The sequence below is a fragment of the Podarcis raffonei genome, chromosome 14 (genome assembly GCF_027172205.1).
Source record: "Podarcis raffonei isolate rPodRaf1 chromosome 14, rPodRaf1.pri, whole genome shotgun sequence".
Lineage (NCBI taxonomy): Eukaryota > Metazoa > Chordata > Lepidosauria > Squamata > Lacertidae > Podarcis > Podarcis raffonei.
The window spans coordinates 27,975,081-27,990,694 of record NC_070615.1 but is presented as its reverse complement, the minus strand read 5'-3'; the positions used below and the strand labels follow the sequence as shown (position 1 = coordinate 27,990,694).

General features: G+C 52.1%; 1 protein-coding gene across 2 annotated transcripts; it reads left to right on the top strand.

The window, feature by feature from the left end:
* Nucleotides 1-1,451: 1,451 nt before the first annotated feature.
* FES (FES proto-oncogene, tyrosine kinase) lies at nucleotides 1,452-14,290 on the top strand. 2 transcript variants are annotated; one of them, XM_053364306.1, is made up of 18 exons: nucleotides 1,452-2,128; nucleotides 2,307-2,480; nucleotides 2,720-2,816; nucleotides 3,909-4,092; nucleotides 5,073-5,210; nucleotides 5,302-5,427; nucleotides 7,125-7,247; nucleotides 7,380-7,566; nucleotides 8,263-8,346; nucleotides 8,578-8,787; nucleotides 9,763-9,885; nucleotides 9,999-10,052; nucleotides 10,569-10,687; nucleotides 11,305-11,399; nucleotides 11,994-12,117; nucleotides 12,539-12,696; nucleotides 13,412-13,534; nucleotides 13,928-14,290. In XM_053364306.1, exons 1-18 carry the CDS (start codon nucleotides 1,916-1,918, stop codon nucleotides 14,068-14,070), a joined length of 2,475 nt encoding a protein of 824 aa, XP_053220281.1. In that variant the 5' UTR covers nucleotides 1,452-1,915; the 3' UTR covers nucleotides 14,071-14,290. The 2 variants fall into 2 exon arrangements, with proteins under 2 accessions (XP_053220281.1, XP_053220282.1); XM_053364307.1 differs by lacking the exons at nucleotides 12,539-12,696; nucleotides 13,928-14,290 and having other exon boundaries at nucleotides 13,412-13,547.
* The last annotated feature ends 1,324 nt before the right edge of the window (nucleotides 14,291-15,614 follow it).

The following is a 15,614-nucleotide window of genomic DNA, read 5'->3' as shown; positions in this document are numbered from 1 at the left end:
CTTGCTGTGTCCCGCTGTGTTCTCTAGACAGAGCTTTTGTATCGGTGGGTTGCAGGTGCCTGGCCACAGACACAGGCCTGCCTCACACCTCCCAGGCTGCTAACAGGCCGCCTCTGGCTGATCCATATTGATTGGTTTGGGTCTCCCTGGCCAGGGTCTGCTGCAGAATCAAGGAGGCCAACGTATTGCCCAGACAGAGTCCAGTCCAGATGTAAGAACCTAAGTCAGCTGCATCAGGCCCCAAAGGGAAACCCACAATAAAAAGTTGAGCCCAAGAGCCCCCTCCCCTCCTGTGACTTCCAGCAACTGGTATTCAGAAGCATTGCTGCCTCCACCTGGAGGCACAGAGCATAACCATTATGGCCAATAGTCTTCGACATCCCTCTCCTCCATGAATCTGTCTAATCCTCTTTTAAAGCCACACAAGTGACGCTGCCTGCTCACAAAACTGCTTCACTGTCAAATGTGCATCATTTACGTTACCTGGAGATTTGACATTTGTTTAACCCAGTGGTTATCAAACTTTTTTTCCTCTTAGCTGCACTTTCAGAATAAAAATTTGCTCGCGCCACACCGAATTTTTTTTATTGAGTAAAGCGTGTAGGGAAGAGGGAAAAGCGACAGAAGTTTATAAAATTGCCCATGTCTTAGAGAAAGTGGACAAGGGCAACTTTCCCCAATGCATTCCAAAATGATACTGAATGGTGGAAGATTCAGGGCAGGCAAACGGAAATACTTTTTCACACAGCATAATAGTGAAACTGGGATCTGCTCCCATGACATACAGTCACAGCTGCCAACTTCCCATTTTTAAAAGGGGGGTTAGGCAAATTGCTAGGGGCAAAGGCTCTCCGTGGCCACTAGTTATGATGCCCAACACACACACACACACACACACACACACACACACACCTGTTTCTGAATATAGCAGTAGGCACTGGGACCAAACAGCTGGAGAAGGTGATGACACTTGTGTCCTGCCTGCAGGCATCTTGCGAAGACGATTGGTCATCTGGTGGAGCTGAGTTGATGGATTGTCTCACAAGGGCAGACTAGATAAAAAGCAGTTTAATTTGAAGGAGCCTTTTGGTCCTTAAGGAGGTATTGCGTACAAGTGCCTGGGTGGGGGTAGAAGCCACAGTGAGGGTGCAGGAGACAGGAAGGGGGATCTTGCAATGCCTGGAGGTTTTGTGGAGTCTTCCTGTTCCTCTTTAGTGCTCACGGCCCAGGAAGGAGTCAAGCGCTGATTCAGACAGCACCCCAGCAAGGTATGTCCAAGGGCAGAAGGGAGCTTCCTCAGGGATGCAAGAGAGGCTCCACTGACCCCCAACCAGCCCCCTTCCCTAATATACCACCAGCCAGCATGGGGGGGCTCCTACAGAAAATGTGATGTTTGGAGGCTCCTCTTGCCTTCGAAACTGGAGACAGAACAGCAAGCCCCCTTCCCAAAACAGGAGAGGGAGTTTGGGTGGTCCTCAGCCGCCCAGGGCACCAATGCATAGGAGGCCCACGAGTGCTGGGTGTCACTGCAACACCACAGTGTAGCCTGGCTGAAGCCTCTTGCAAATTGGGGTAGGGAGATGAGCTCTGAACAGGTTGCAAAACTTGCTCTGGTGGGGGAAGGGAGCTCTCAGGTACCAAATCTGACGGTGGTGAGTGGGCGGCGGTCTCCTCCGAGCCGGACCGGCACCTGCCTTGAGTCCAGTTTCTCAGAGTAGGCACTTGGGTTCTTCGCGGGCACTTTCCGGAACTGCTGGGGTGCTACGTTAGGGAGCGCCGCGAGGCTGCGGCCGCAAAAGGGAACTTGCAGCGGCCCGGCCGCTTCTCAGGAAAACCATGCTGGGGCGTCGGGGCAGGCTGACGGCGCTGGCTCTCACTTGCAGGGCGAAGGCTGCCGGTCTGCCTGCCGCCGACCATGGGTTTCGAGCTCGCGCTGGGTTGCCCCGAGGGCCACAGCGCCCTGCTCCAGCTGCAGGAGGCTGAGCTGCGCCTGCTGGAGGGGCTCCGCAAGTGGATGGGCCAGCGCGCCAAGAGCGACCGAGAGTACGCCGCCCTCCTACACCAGATGCACAGCCAGGCCGGCAAGCAGGAGAGCGGCGGCCAGCCTAGCAACAGCCAGGTCGCACAGGTAGGCTCCCAGGACCCCCTCTCCATTTGGCGCGGAGCCCCCTTGACCCTCCATCCTCACCTGGGGAGGCTCCCCGTCCCCTTTCCATTAGGAGGGGGGTGGCTGGGCAGCTTCTCCCTCTCTGCGTCTTTCTCTCTCTCTCTCTCCGTCTGCCCTCCTGGTCCTTTTCTGCCCGCAGTGCTGGTGGTCGCTGGTAACACAGACGGAGGCCCTGAGCCAGCTCCTGCAGCGACACGCCGAGGCGCTGGTCTCGGGGCCCCTGCACAAGCTGGGCCAGCTCATTCGGGACAAGCAGCAGCTGCGGAGGAGCTACAGCGAGCAGTGGCAGCACATGAGCCAGGACTTCCTCCGGGTACGGCAGCCCACCAACCCTCGCGCCCGCCGCCCGTCCCGTCCGGGCTGCGCAGCAGCGGCCCCTGGTGGGCACTTGCGGTGGCGCTCTATCGGGGCTTTGGTGCCAAGGTTGCATGTGGCTGGAATCTGACTCAGACCCCAAAGGACGTCTAGTCCATCCCTCCGCAGGAAGCCCGCAACTGCAAACCCTCTCTGTATGGAGACCTCTAAGCCCCCTTTCTTCCTTGGCTCTTCCAGACCACCCAGCAGGAGCCTGAGCGCCTGAAGGCACAGTACCGCAGCCATGTCCGGGAGAGTGCTCAGGCCAAGCGCAAATACCAGGAGGCCAGCAAAGGTGGGTGTGGCTGGAGACCCCCACAGAGCCCAACTGGGTCAGCCCAAAGACCTGCCTCGGCCAGTGCCCTGTTCGGGAAAATCCCCAAGAGCATCTTCCTCCCATCCTCCCTCCAGCCGAGGGTATTCAGAGGAATGCAACATCCTCTGAACCCAGCTTTTGGCCTAAAAGGCAGCTTCCAAATGCTTGCCCATTCACCTAGCCTGAAGGAACTCGAAATAGTTATGAAATAGCTGGTATTTCAATAGTCTGGAGGGAAGTTTTGCTCAGGGTGCCCTGTTTCTCTGTGTGTGTTTGTGTGTGAAAGTCTAGGAGCCTGGCAATTAAGGGGAAACACAAATGTAACCAGGAGTCCACTCTCCACCAGATTGGTTAAAAGGTTGGGATGGGGAGTGAAAATATTGTATGTAAGTTGACCAGGAAAATAAGTTGCAGAACTTAAAGAAGGAAAGAGCAGTGGAGTCAGAACCTTCAAAAGCTTCAGGATGCAGGATCCAGAAGATTAACCAAGGGATGAGAGTTGATAGAATACTGACATAGTTAGGGAAACTGTCTAGAATAGACATAGCTGGATGCATTTGTATCTGTTTAGTTATATTTGTGTAACCACCCAAACAGTAAAGGTTTTAGTAAAGTAACAAGCCAATCTAAACTAAACTAGTTTAGCTAAACTTGTTGCCTTACTTATGTAAGTGTTTTTTTGGTTTTGGTTCCCCCCCCCCTTCAAAATCTTAGTCTTGTCATTCATCCCATTCATCTAAGTGTTGTACTACTCTACCCATTATTGGGAGCAGGGTAGGCTAGTTAGAGTCCGGAAGGCTGAAGGACTGCCTAGTGGAAACTGCACGATAAAAATGGAGTGATCTACTTGGTGGCAGTGGTGAAGTTAATCATAAGGAGGGGGTGGTTTGAGTGGCAGGGTTGTTTCCCTCCCTCTCTTCTGTCTCTTGGGGCAGGCTATAGCCTATGCCATGACACCTAGTTGCCAGTCCCAGGCATCTTAGCCGTGTCAGCCACGGGACATAAATCTCTTACTGTGCACAACTGCATTGGTGCTCCTGACCCTCCTACGCTTGTGCGCTCTCCCTGCAGAGAAGGACCGAGAGAAGGCCAAGGACAGATACGTCCGGAGCCTGTGGAAGCTCTACTCCCTGCACAACCAGTATGTGCTGGCCCTGAAGGCGGCTGAGGTGCAGCACAACCACCACTACCAGCACACCCTGCCTGGGGTGCTCCAGTCCTTGCACAGCCTGCACCAAGAAATGGCCCACATCACGTAAGAGGGACTTCAGAAGGGCTGGCGGGGGGGTGAGATGGCCGGGACCTTGAGAAAAGGAGCCCAGCAGCACCAACCATAGTAGCACATTTGACTCCATGTAAAACAGTCTATAAGGACGCGGGTGGCACTGTGGGTTAAACCACAGAGCCTAGGATTTGCCAATCAGAAGGTCGGTGGTTCGAATCCCTGCGACAGGATGAGCTCCCGTTGCTCAGTCCCTGCTCCTGCCAACCTAGCAGTTCGAAAGCATGTCAAAGTGCAAGTAGATAAATAGGTGGGAAGGTAAACGGTCGTGCGCTGCTCTGGTTTGCCAGAAGCGGCTTAGTCATGCTGGCCACATGACCCGGAAGCTGTGCGCTGGCTCCCTCGGCCAGTAAAGCGAGATTAGCGCCACAACCCCAGAGTCGGTCATCACTGGACCTAATGGTCAGGGGTCCCTTTACCTTTAAAACAGTCCCATGCCGTCACAGCTGATGCCCTCAAGATTGCCAAGAATAGTACATTTCAGCCATCAAAGGCCTGGATGAACAGGAACACTTTTAGAATCATAGAATTGTAGAGTTGGAAGGGATCCCAGAGGGTCATCTAGTCCAACCCCCTGCAAATCTAGCTCAACCCCTGAATGATGATGATGATTTGATTTCTCATCAACACTTCACTGCATGTTCCCACCGTTGTTGTTTTTAAACAATATTAAAAACAGTTTAAAACAATTGGGAGAGGAGATACACCCCACCAGGGAGGGCATCCCACAAATGAGGACCTGCCACCAAGAAGGCCCTGTCATGGCTCAAGGGCAGCAAAACAGCCCCAGTGGCGTTACTAACAGAGCCTGACATGGTTGTTATTGGGGGAACTGTGCCTTTGGGTACGCAGGTCCCAAGTTATTTCAGGCTTTGTGTACTAGAACTAGCACCTTGAATTAGGCCCAGCAGCTCAGTTTCTCCACCAGCAGTTTCCTGTTTCTGTGCTGACAGGAAGGGGACCCTCCAGGAGTACGCAAGCATCACCAGCCTGGTGCAGGAGGAGATGGTGATGGTGCACCAAGCCATGGGCAGAGCCATTGAGCGCCTCCGCCCGGACGTGGAATACGAAGGCTTTCATCCCCAGTGCAGGTAGCGCCTGCTGTGCTTCCTCTGAGATTCTGGGGCCTGGATTTCCCAGCCAGCAGCCTCTGCCACCTTCCTCTGGTCCGTCTCTCTCCAGGTGTGGGAACGAGGCCCCTGCTGTGGTGACCTTTGACACGAGCCTGCTGGAGGAGATGGAGACAGAGGGCCTGAAAGCCGGGGAGCTCCAGCTGAATGAGCTGACACTGGAAAGCATGCAGCACACGTGCGTTGGGGGCAGTGTTAGAAATTAGCCAGGCGCGTTTTGCTACTGGCACAGGTTCCAGTTGTGACTATGTGGAGATTTCTGGGCACCAGGTTGGCAACCACAGTTTATTAACCTCTGCCTTAGCCCATAGTTAATTCCTTTTCCACTGTGTGTGTTTCTCCTTCTTGCATACTAGGACAAGTGAATTGCTGTAAGAGCAAGCTGTAGTCAAGCGATGTAGTTGAGGCAGTGCCAGATTTACTTATAAGCTGAACAAGCTATAGCTTAGGGCCCCACTCTCTTGGGCTGCCCCCCCCAAATATTTTAGGGGGGGGAACTGGATGTACATTTCCAAAATATAAGATAAAAAACAAATAAAATGGCTTTAGATACCTATTAGGTCCATAAATTACCATATAGCATTTATTCAACACAAAAAACAGCGACAGTTTGTTTTTGACAAAGGACAGCTGGACATATAAAGAGCACCATTACCTTCAGTAGCTTAGGGCCTCATCAAACCTAAATCTGGCCCTGAGTTGAGGGCATAGAAGGGAACCCAAGGGTCATGTAGTCCAACCCCCTGGCAAATAGATATTCCGTTGTGGTGACCACAACCTAGTTTTAAGGTGCCACTTGGTGAATAGCTTACATATCTGAGTTTCCAATACTGGTTGGGGGAGTAAGGGTGGGTTTTTGCAGGCTCAGTCCTAACCACTGAGAACAAGGGAAGCGTCCCCCACCTCTGCAGTGCCAGGGGGGAGAAGCTGTGCCTGTATAAATTTTCCTTCCCTTTCTCCTGTCAAAAAGGGCGGAAGAGGTCCATCTCTGGGGAGATCCACTCCAGCCTCATGGAGCACAGATCAGGGCTTGGCACTTTGGGTGGGAGAGCAGAGGCTAATGATTTGGGCAGGTGGGGGGAGGGCAAAGATGGAGGTCTGGTTCTGCCAGCCTCCTTCTTTTCTGAGCTCTGGGTGTTTCTCTTGCCTTGCTGAGGACCCAGAAGACAGAGATGTTCTGCTAAGAAGCAGCTGGGATAGCTCAGTCGGCAGAGCGTAAGACTTTTAATCTCAGGGTTGCGAGTTCAAGCCCCATGTTGGGCAAAAGATTCCTGCCTTTCAGGGGGTTGAACCTCGTGGTCCCTTCCCACCTACCATTCTATGGTTCTAAAAATAAAAATAAAAATAAAAATAAAAATAAAAAATTATTATTTATACCCCGCCCATCTGGCTGGGTTTCCCCAGCCACTCTAGGCGGCTTCCAACAAAGTATTGAAATACAGTGGTCTGTTGGACATTAAAAGCTTCCCTAAAAAGTGCTGCCTTCAGATGTCTTCTAAAAGTCTGGTAGTTGTTCTTCTCTTTGACATCTGGTAAGAGGGCATTCCACAGGGCGGGTGCCACTTCTGAGAAGGCCCTCTGCCTGGTTCCCTGTAATTTGGCTTCTCGCAGTGAGGGAACTGCCAGAAGGCCCTCGGCGCTGGACCTCAGTGTCCAGGCAGAACAATGGGGGTGGAGACGCTCCTTCAGGTATGCTGGACTGAGGCCATTTAGAGCTTTAAAGGTCAGCACCAACACTTTAAATTGTGCTCGGAAACATACTGGGAGCCAATGTAGATCTTTCTATGACCTGGAGGCAAGTTGCAGCCAAGCAGAACCCTCTGCGCCATTGGTCCCTGGGCTAGCTGAAGCCTCCATGCCTCTCTCCTGTTGCAGCCTCACCTCGCTGGAGGAGGAGCTGGCCAACGCCACAGAGAGCACCCGAGGTCACCAGCAGCGCGCCCAGATTCTAAAGGCTGAAATCCAGAAGGAAGAGGCAGCTGTGAGCCCTGGAGAACGGTGAGGCTGGGTGTGAGGCCAAGGCCTTAGGCACTAAGGAAAGGGGCTGGCAGGAACTCTGTGGTGCCCTCCCAGCTTCAACTGCTCCACTGGGCATGGGTGTTTCTCCCTCCCCACTTTTTTCTCCTGCAGGATCCTGCTCCTGGGAAAGCGCCAGGCCTTGCATGAAGCCCAGCACCAAAGCCACCTGGCCCAGGGCACGCAGGAGAAGCTTCAGGCACAGCGGGATTTGCTGTGGCAGAGGCTAGACAAGCTGGGAACCTGTGAGCCTCCGCCTGCTCCAGCCCTGCAGGAGGACAATCAGTCGGTGTCGTCTGGGGTGCGTGGAGCCACTGTGGGTGCGATCACTGCAAGCCCATGGGGCGAGCTCCTTGCAGGGGCGTAGGAAGGGGGGTGCAGGGGTGTGTTCCGCCACGGGTGTCATCCTTGAGGGGGGTGACAAAATGGCACACCACGGGAATCGGCACTTACCGCGAGGCCTGGCCTACAGCGCGCCCGAGCCACGCTTCTCTCCTGGGAGTGACGCGGTGGCTCGGGGCCCTGCACTGCCCGAAATGGCAGCGTGGGGCTTGCGTCTGTCAGGTGGACTCCGTGGGCAGCTCGCCGCGCCTCCCCCCTGGGTGGATCGCTGCCCCGCCCCCATGCAGCACCCCAGTGCGTGGATCACCCTGCCGCCACCGCTTCAGGTGCTGGAGCAGCTGGCTATACTCCTGGCTCCTTGGTCTTTGGGGTGGGCAAACCTGGCAAACGTTTGACTTCTATCCCACCTTTCTTCCAAGGAGCTAAAGGTGGCATGTGTTCCCATTTTATCTTCACAACAACCCTGTGAGGTAGGTTAGGCTGAGGTGCAGTGACTGGCCACCCATCCAAGGAGAGAGGAGGTCTGAACTCTGGCCTCCCAGGTCCTAGCCTGATGCTCTAACCACTATGCCACACTGTCTCTAGCTTGGTTGAGCCAGTGCACAGCAGTCCACCCTGACCTTGACACTCGCTCTGTGCCTTCTTTCTTGGACAGGAGGCAGAGCGTGATGGGGGTCGGATCCCGGCCTTGGAGGTCCTGAAGCAGCACTTCTCAGGCATCTTCCGACCACGTCTCACAGTGAGTGCCTCCCACCCACTGATCCGCCCACCCACTCGTGTCCCTGCTCTTCCCTGCTTTCTGAATCGGCAGTGCCAAGGATGTGCTGGGAGCAACTGGGAGGAGTGGGGTGGGTGGAGGGAACGCGGGTGGAGATGTTCCTCCACACGGTCTTCCTTCCTGGCCTTCTTTGCTAAAAAGGGAGCTGCCACTGTGGCTGGCTGTGCCCACTCCCCCTCTCTCCATCTGCAGCTGCCGCCCCCAGTGCCCCTCCTGCCTGAGGTGCAGAAGCCCCTGGGCCAGCAAGCCTGGTACCACGGCGCCATCCCCCGCATGGAGGTGCAGAGGCTGCTGCAGGCCAGTGGAGACTTCCTGGTGCGCGAGAGCCAAGGCAAGCAGGAATACGTCCTCTCAGTCTTGTGGGATGCTCAGCCTCGGCATTTCATCCTCCAATCTGCTGATGTGAGTGTTGTAAATGGGGTGGTGGTGCTGGGTGAAGTGGGCAGAGGAGAGAAAGAAGCAGGCAGGCAGCCATTCTAGCCCAAATGTAGCCGCTCCAGTTGTGGCTCTGGTTACGTGGTGCCCCTGCTATTACTTCCACCTGGAATCACAATCCTTTCTTCAGTCAATTTTTGTAGAGAACCCAGATGACACTGTGACCATCCCCAAACATTGCTATGTTTTTGGGCTTGTACTCTAGTCTTTTTTTACACTCAATTTGTGAGATTTTTAAAGAAAACTTTGGGCTTTCTCCAGGCCACTGGCCTTTTAATTAATAGCTTCTACCCTGGCCTTTTCATTTTTAGTGGTTTCTACTTCTAATCTTGTGCCCCTTTAATTAATTCCTTCTTGTTCACTTGCCCATCCAAGACATTCCTATAATTAGTTTCTGCCAGCTGTTTCCTGTAGAATGAGACTGTAACTGCTGGTTTCCTTTCTGCCGCTACAGCAATTGCTTATCAACTTTTCACTTAAAAAAAAACATTGCAACTGAACAATTAATGTGAATGAACAGGAAGAAATTAAGTCTCCTCTTGCCTGTGGTAGCTTTTAGCACAGTGGAGATTTATCAATTTATTTTTATTTCATAAAATGTATACACCACTTGATTGTATACACCCCTCAAAGTGGTTTACAAGCACAATAAAACAAAGTTATCGGTAAAAATAATTAATATTAAAAAGGTAAAATCAGCCATAAACTTAAAACAGATCAAAACATACATCAACATTCAGCATTCTACATATCTTGATAGGCTTGTCTAAACAAAAATGCTTTTAGTAGATGCTAAAGTACTATCTGATGTCAATAGGCAGGGAGTTTCAGAGTTTAAGTGCTGCCATATTAAAAGATTGCATTGGAGATGCCAAGCAGTGGTGTTTGCCTTAGGACTGTGCCAGAACTAAGACGGCTGCTCTTTGTGGGATTTCCCCTTAGAACATGTATCGCTTGGAGGGCGAAGCTTTTCCCACCATTCCGCTGCTGATTGACCATTTCCTGAAGACCAAACAGCCCATCACCAAAAAGAGTGGTGTTGTCTTGGGAAAGCCCATCATCAAGGTACTGCTCTCTGCCTCACCCTCTGCTGCCACTAGATTGGGCCAGGCTAAGGAAGGGAGGGTTGGGGTTGCAGAGTTCCCTGACCTGTGACTAAGTGGCTGCTCTTGCTGCAGGACAAGTGGGTGTTAGACCATGAGGACGTGCTGCTTGGGGAGCGCATCGGGCAGGTGAGTGACTCCCTGGCAATGGTGGTGGCGGTGGAAGGCATGCTCTGGTTAGGCACCATACCTTCAGGAGTCCCACTGTTGGACTCTTGACAAAAGCTGTGCGCTGTGGAGCAGCTGACTGCCTCTCCCCCTCAGCCTTCCTTTTGTTAAATGGGAATAATCCAGGTAAGAGAGGCAGAGCAGCAGCCTGCCTTCTGGAGGCCTGGCCAGGGGCCGGGGGCAAGCCTCCCTGCTGCCCTGTTTGCTGAAGGGAAGCAGTCCAAACCCACTCACCCTTAGAGCCATGCCTTGGCTGGCTCACCACCACCGCAAGGACACTTTCTTCTGTAGTCCCTGGAGACACCCAGCTGCGTAGGTTTGCTGTGAAAACTGGATTCACAAGCACTGGACCCTGCTGGCTGCACACCCAGAAAGCAGCAAGGGATGGAGTCTCTTCCCTGGACTAGATTTTGCAATCTGTTTCTGTGGGCAAAAGGGCAGGGAGAGAAAGTGGTGCCATCTGTCTTCTTTCTCCAGGGCAACTTTGGAGAGGTGTTCAGTGGGCGCCTCCGCTGTGACAACACCCCGGTGGCTGTGAAGTCCTGCCGTGAAACTCTCCCGCCAGAGCTCAAGGCCCGATTCCTGCAAGAGGCCAGGTGTGTAGGGAGCAAACTCGTGGGCAACTGGGACTACATTGCTAGGCTCCTCCTGAGTCTGAGCAGGACACTCTGCGGCATGTTGTGGGGGCAGGATCTTCCCTCCCATCTTTGGAACAAATGTAGGAAGCTGCCTCTTCCTGAGTCCACCTGGCTCAGTGCTGGCAGCAGCTCTCCAGGGGGCCATCTGCATGCAGGGCAGGTGTCCTAATCCAAGCTGAGTGGTGCTGGTGGGAGATTCCATGGTCCTCACTCCCATGGTTTCTTTGAACGGAGCCTTTTAAAGGCAGACATCCCACTTTCCTTGAGAAAAGTGGCAGAGATTTCAGTCTTGCAGAGATGGTGGGGACTGATCATTTTGCCCTGACCCCCCTTTATCTGCTGAATCTCATGACCTGCCTGGCTGGGGGAGCGTCAAGACCACTGCGCCCTCCCAGTGCTGCTGCCTTGCCACAGAGTCACAGCATTGCCCACCCTGCCCCTGCCGTTAGCATCTTTGTACTGGGTGTAGGGTAGCCAGGACAGGTGAGGTGCTGGGGACGCCCCTTGGAATCTCTTACCTGGCTGGCACTTGGCGTGCCCTCCCTTCATTGTGTCTCCTCTCACTCCCCTTGCAGGATCCTCAAGCAATACAACCACCCAAATATTGTCCGGCTCATTGGTGTCTGCACCCAGAAGCACCCCATTTACATTGTCATGGAGCTAGTTCAGGGTAAGCCCAGCATTTCATGGCTATCCATAGCCTTCAGGCTTTCCGTTTTAAACTCCCCCAGCAGTATATAGGGTGTGTCTGTTTCCTGGGTGGAAGATTTCTGCACTGCAGCTGGTGGAGGTAGAAACATCTGCCCATTACATTTGCCATTACAAGATATATGCAGGCTTCCTGGTTTTGCAGAGGCCTCGAGAGCAGGCACTCTGTGTTGCCTTGAAGTCTAGAGGCATTTATTCACAAAGCTCCAGGTGCCCTACTTCTCTCCCTGCTGACTTCAGCAGAGCCTGGCTGCTGGATAAGTCCAGGGGCCCATTTAGCTTGGCATCCTGTTCTCACTATGGCAACCCAGATGCTGATAGGAAACCCACAAGCAGGACTTGAGGGTCATAGCCCTCTCCCCATCCTGCAGTTTCTGGCAACTGGTATTCAGAAACATTTCCTGCTCCTGATGGCTTGTCCAGGAGGGAATCTCAACCAGGAGCTCTCAGGCTGAGCTCCAGAGCATCTGCTCCCTCTCCTGCCATGGCTCCCAGCTTCCCTGGTGTGCCACTGGCCAGCTGGCTCCCAGCCCAGCTTCCCTCTCTCATCTCACAGGCGGTGACTTCTTGTCTTTCCTGCGGAATGAGGGAGCTCAGCTCAGAGTCAAGGATCTGCTCAAGATGATGGAGAATGCAGCAGCAGGCATGGAGTACCTCGCCAGCAAGCACTGCATCCACCGGTGGGTACCCCTGCCCCTGTCTGTGCAAAAAGGGTTTCCTTCCTTCCTTCTTGCCTTCCTTTCTTCTCTGCTTTGGCAGAGACTGTGCTGTGGGGTTGGTGGCACTTCCAGACCTGAAGGGTAGGGCAGGCAGGTGGAGAGGCTTTATCCCTGGGGAAAGAGGCAGAGTTCCTGACTGTGGGCTTTTCCCATCTTTGATCAAGGAGGGAATGAGCTGCCTGCAAATCTGCTACAATGTGCACAGGCTAGTTTACATGTACAAAACCCATCAGGTGATGTTTGGGGCTGGAGCTGGGAGTCTCTTGCCTAGGTAGCGGGAAAGAGCTGGGACTTAAGTTCCAGGCATTGGTGTCTGGGAAGCTGCCCCCCTCCCTGAAGTCATTGGCACCAGTCAGACGTTTGGATCTGCTACCCCTTGCAGGGACTTGGCGGCCCGGAACTGTCTCGTGACAGAGAAGAACGCCCTGAAGATCAGTGACTTTGGAATGTCGCGGGAGCAGGAGGACGGCATTTACGCCTCCACTGGTGGCATGAAACAGATCCCTGTGAAGTGGACAGCCCCAGAGGCACTCAGTCACGGTACCCACAGCTGTGGCTCCAGGCCCACCTGCTTTAGTAGTATCCTCCAGCCTGGCTGGCAGGCAGGGGGCAGGGCCCTTTATCCTCCAAACTGGGATAGGGATGCCCTAATGAGCTTTTGCATCCTAACAGTTTCTAGCTACAGATGTGTAGCTTGCCAGAGGCAGGTATGGGTTCATGGGAACCCAGCCTGGGACCATGAACCTAGGACAGTGATGGGCAAACTTGGCCCTCCAGCTGCTTTGGGACTACAATTCCCATCATCCCTGACCACTGTTCCTGCTAGCTAGGGATTGTCAGAATCTCCATTCGACGGAGCGGATAAAGCTCATCTTCCGGAATTGCCCTCCGACGTGATTAATGACCTGAGCCTTTGATGAGGCTCCAGGCACATTCCCATTCAGCAGAGAATCAAAGCGGCATGCTGAGGTGATGAGATTTATGGCTATATCGCTATGCTTTATTTTCTAGCTACGCAGACAGAAAAAAATACATCCTCTCTCTGTGAGAGCAGAAAGCAACTGAACAACAAAGGAACAGGAAACCAGTAACGTCACATCCATCTCCCATCTCCCATGAGACTTCCAACAGTATGGAATCTCTGGAATGTAAACAGGGATGATGGGAGTTGTAGTCCCAAAACAGCTGGAGGGCCAAGTCTGACCATCACTGATCTAGGAGAAGCCACCTCTCATGCCTGCTCTCTCTTCCTCAGGCCGGTACTCCTCAGAGAGTGATGTTTGGAGCTTTGGGATCTTGCTCTGGGAAGCCTTCAGTCTGGGAGCCTCACCGTACCCCAACATGACCAACCAGCAGACCCGCGAGGCTGTGGAGAAGGGTGAGAGCCTAGCACAGTAGGCTAGGCAGGAGGTGGGGGGAAGCTGTGTCTCTGGTCTCCTTGGAGGGTCTGGGTTTCTACCAGCACCCTTCTTCTCTTGGCACTCACTGAAGACATGCTATGGACTGGCACCAAGCAAGATGAGTGGTAAGTATTTTTTAATAAAACGGAAGGAGGTGTGCATTGTGCCTCTCCTGCCTCTCAAAAGTCTGCTCTTTGAAGGTGAGCAAGAATGGGGGAAAGTACCGATGCACAGAAATGTTAATGGAAAAACTTTTGGCCTGCACTTAATCCACACATTGGGAGTCCCAGGAAATTGCAACCAAAACACATTATTAGCTCACCTGCCAGCTCCATCCTCCTGTGACCTGGCTGTGTCTTTTCCAATCCCAGGAATGCGCCTGAGCATCCCAGACTTGTGCCCTGAGGTGGTGTACCAACTCATGCAGAAGTGCTGGGAATACGAGCCACAGAACCGGCCGAGCTTCAGCACCATTCACCAAGAGCTGGTTGTCATTCTGAAGAAGCAGCGGTGAGAGAACTAGCTCCAGAACCCACTGGGTGGCAGCAGGGGTGGCAACCATCTCCTGCACCAAGGCTGCACCCACTTGACCTCCTGCCGAGCCTGCAACCTTCACGCAAAACCTTTGCTCTTGGCACCCCTTTCTGGCCATGAATACCTTGCCTCCCCCCTCCAGCGAGTCTTCCATCCAAAGTCAGCTAAATGGTCTCAGCTGCGCTGTGGCCAGTAGTTTACCCCAGTGGTTCAACCTAGCGGTTCACAAAGTGTGTGGTGCGCCACACTGGTGTGGCAGGAGAGGATGGCAAGTCTGTCAGGAAGATGCAAGGACAATCAGATAAATTAGTACATAATTAAATTTTTGGGGATGATTTTTATGATTTTCAGGTTTATGCATTTCAATAATTTTACAGTAATTTTAACATTTCAAAACTTGACTTCCTTCCCCCTCTTTCTGTGGTTCCTTAAATGTATTTTTAATATCTTCTGCATATCCAAATTAACGTAATTTGTTCATTTATTCATCTACTTTAATGTTTTGATCTGGTTACAATTTATCTGTAAATATCCAATAAACCATTTCTATTCTTTTTTTAAAAGTTTGTTATCTTGATTTCTTTTTTTTCTGGTACATTTTGCCATTTCTGCATATTCTATAATTTTTATATCCATTCTTCCTTTGCTGGGACTTCTACTTAGTTCCATTTTGGGGCAAGTAACATTCTTGCCACTGTAGTAGCATACATGAATAAGTTTCTATACAGTTTAGGTAGTTCTGTCCCTATAATTCCCAAAAGAAAAGCTTCTGGGTTTTTTTTACAAATGTTATTTTAAACATCCTTTTCAATTCATTATATATCATTTCCCAGTAAGCTTTAACCTTACTACAAGACCACCATATCTTATAAAAAGAACCTTGTTTCTCTTTACATTTCCAACACTTATTTGATTTAGATTTATGCATTTTACATATTTTCCCCATGAGGAGAAAGAAGCCCTGATATAAAGTAACAGGGTGGGAGGCCGAGGAAGGAAGTTGAGGAGCAAATTGCTAGAAATGGCATTTACTACTGCTACTACTACTACTACTACTATCATTAATAGCAGCAGCAAACACTATTTTCGTGTGCAATAGTATTTGCTGCTGCTATTATTGAGAATTTAGTGAGAATGCCTCAAAAAAGGGCAGAAAATGGCAACTACAGTACAGCAGTGATGCTCTTCTGCCTTCAGAAGGCATGGATGACTGAGCAGCACCTGACCTCGGCCGTTTTAATTTAAGGCAGAAGTGGAATAGCAGGCTGCTTCTGGGATCCAAATAACGTTCTGTAGCTGACTGGACAGTCCCAAATATTGAGGGAGAGGGGTTTTAATTGCCACCGGCGCATATAGGGGGAGAGATGCTCCTCCCACACTTAATCAGGGGATCCCTTGCTGCAGTAAATATAAAGTACAGTGGTACCTCTGGTTATGTACTTAATTCGTTCCAGAGGTCCGTTCTTAACCTGAAACACCACTTTAGCTAATGGGGCCTCCCGCTGCTGCCGCACCGCCATCACA

Coding starts and splice junctions, on each gene's coding strand:
- FES (XM_053364306.1), top strand. CDS start 1,916: ATGGGTTTCGAGCTCGCGCTGGGTTGCCCCGAGGGCCACAGCGCCCTG. Junction 2,129..2,306: donor GCAACAGCCAGGTCGCACAG/GTAGGCTCCCAG, acceptor TTCTGCCCGCAG/TGCTGGTGGTCGCTGGTAAC. Junction 7,248..7,379: donor GCTGTGAGCCCTGGAGAACG/GTGAGGCTGGGT, acceptor TTTCTCCTGCAG/GATCCTGCTCCTGGGAAAGC.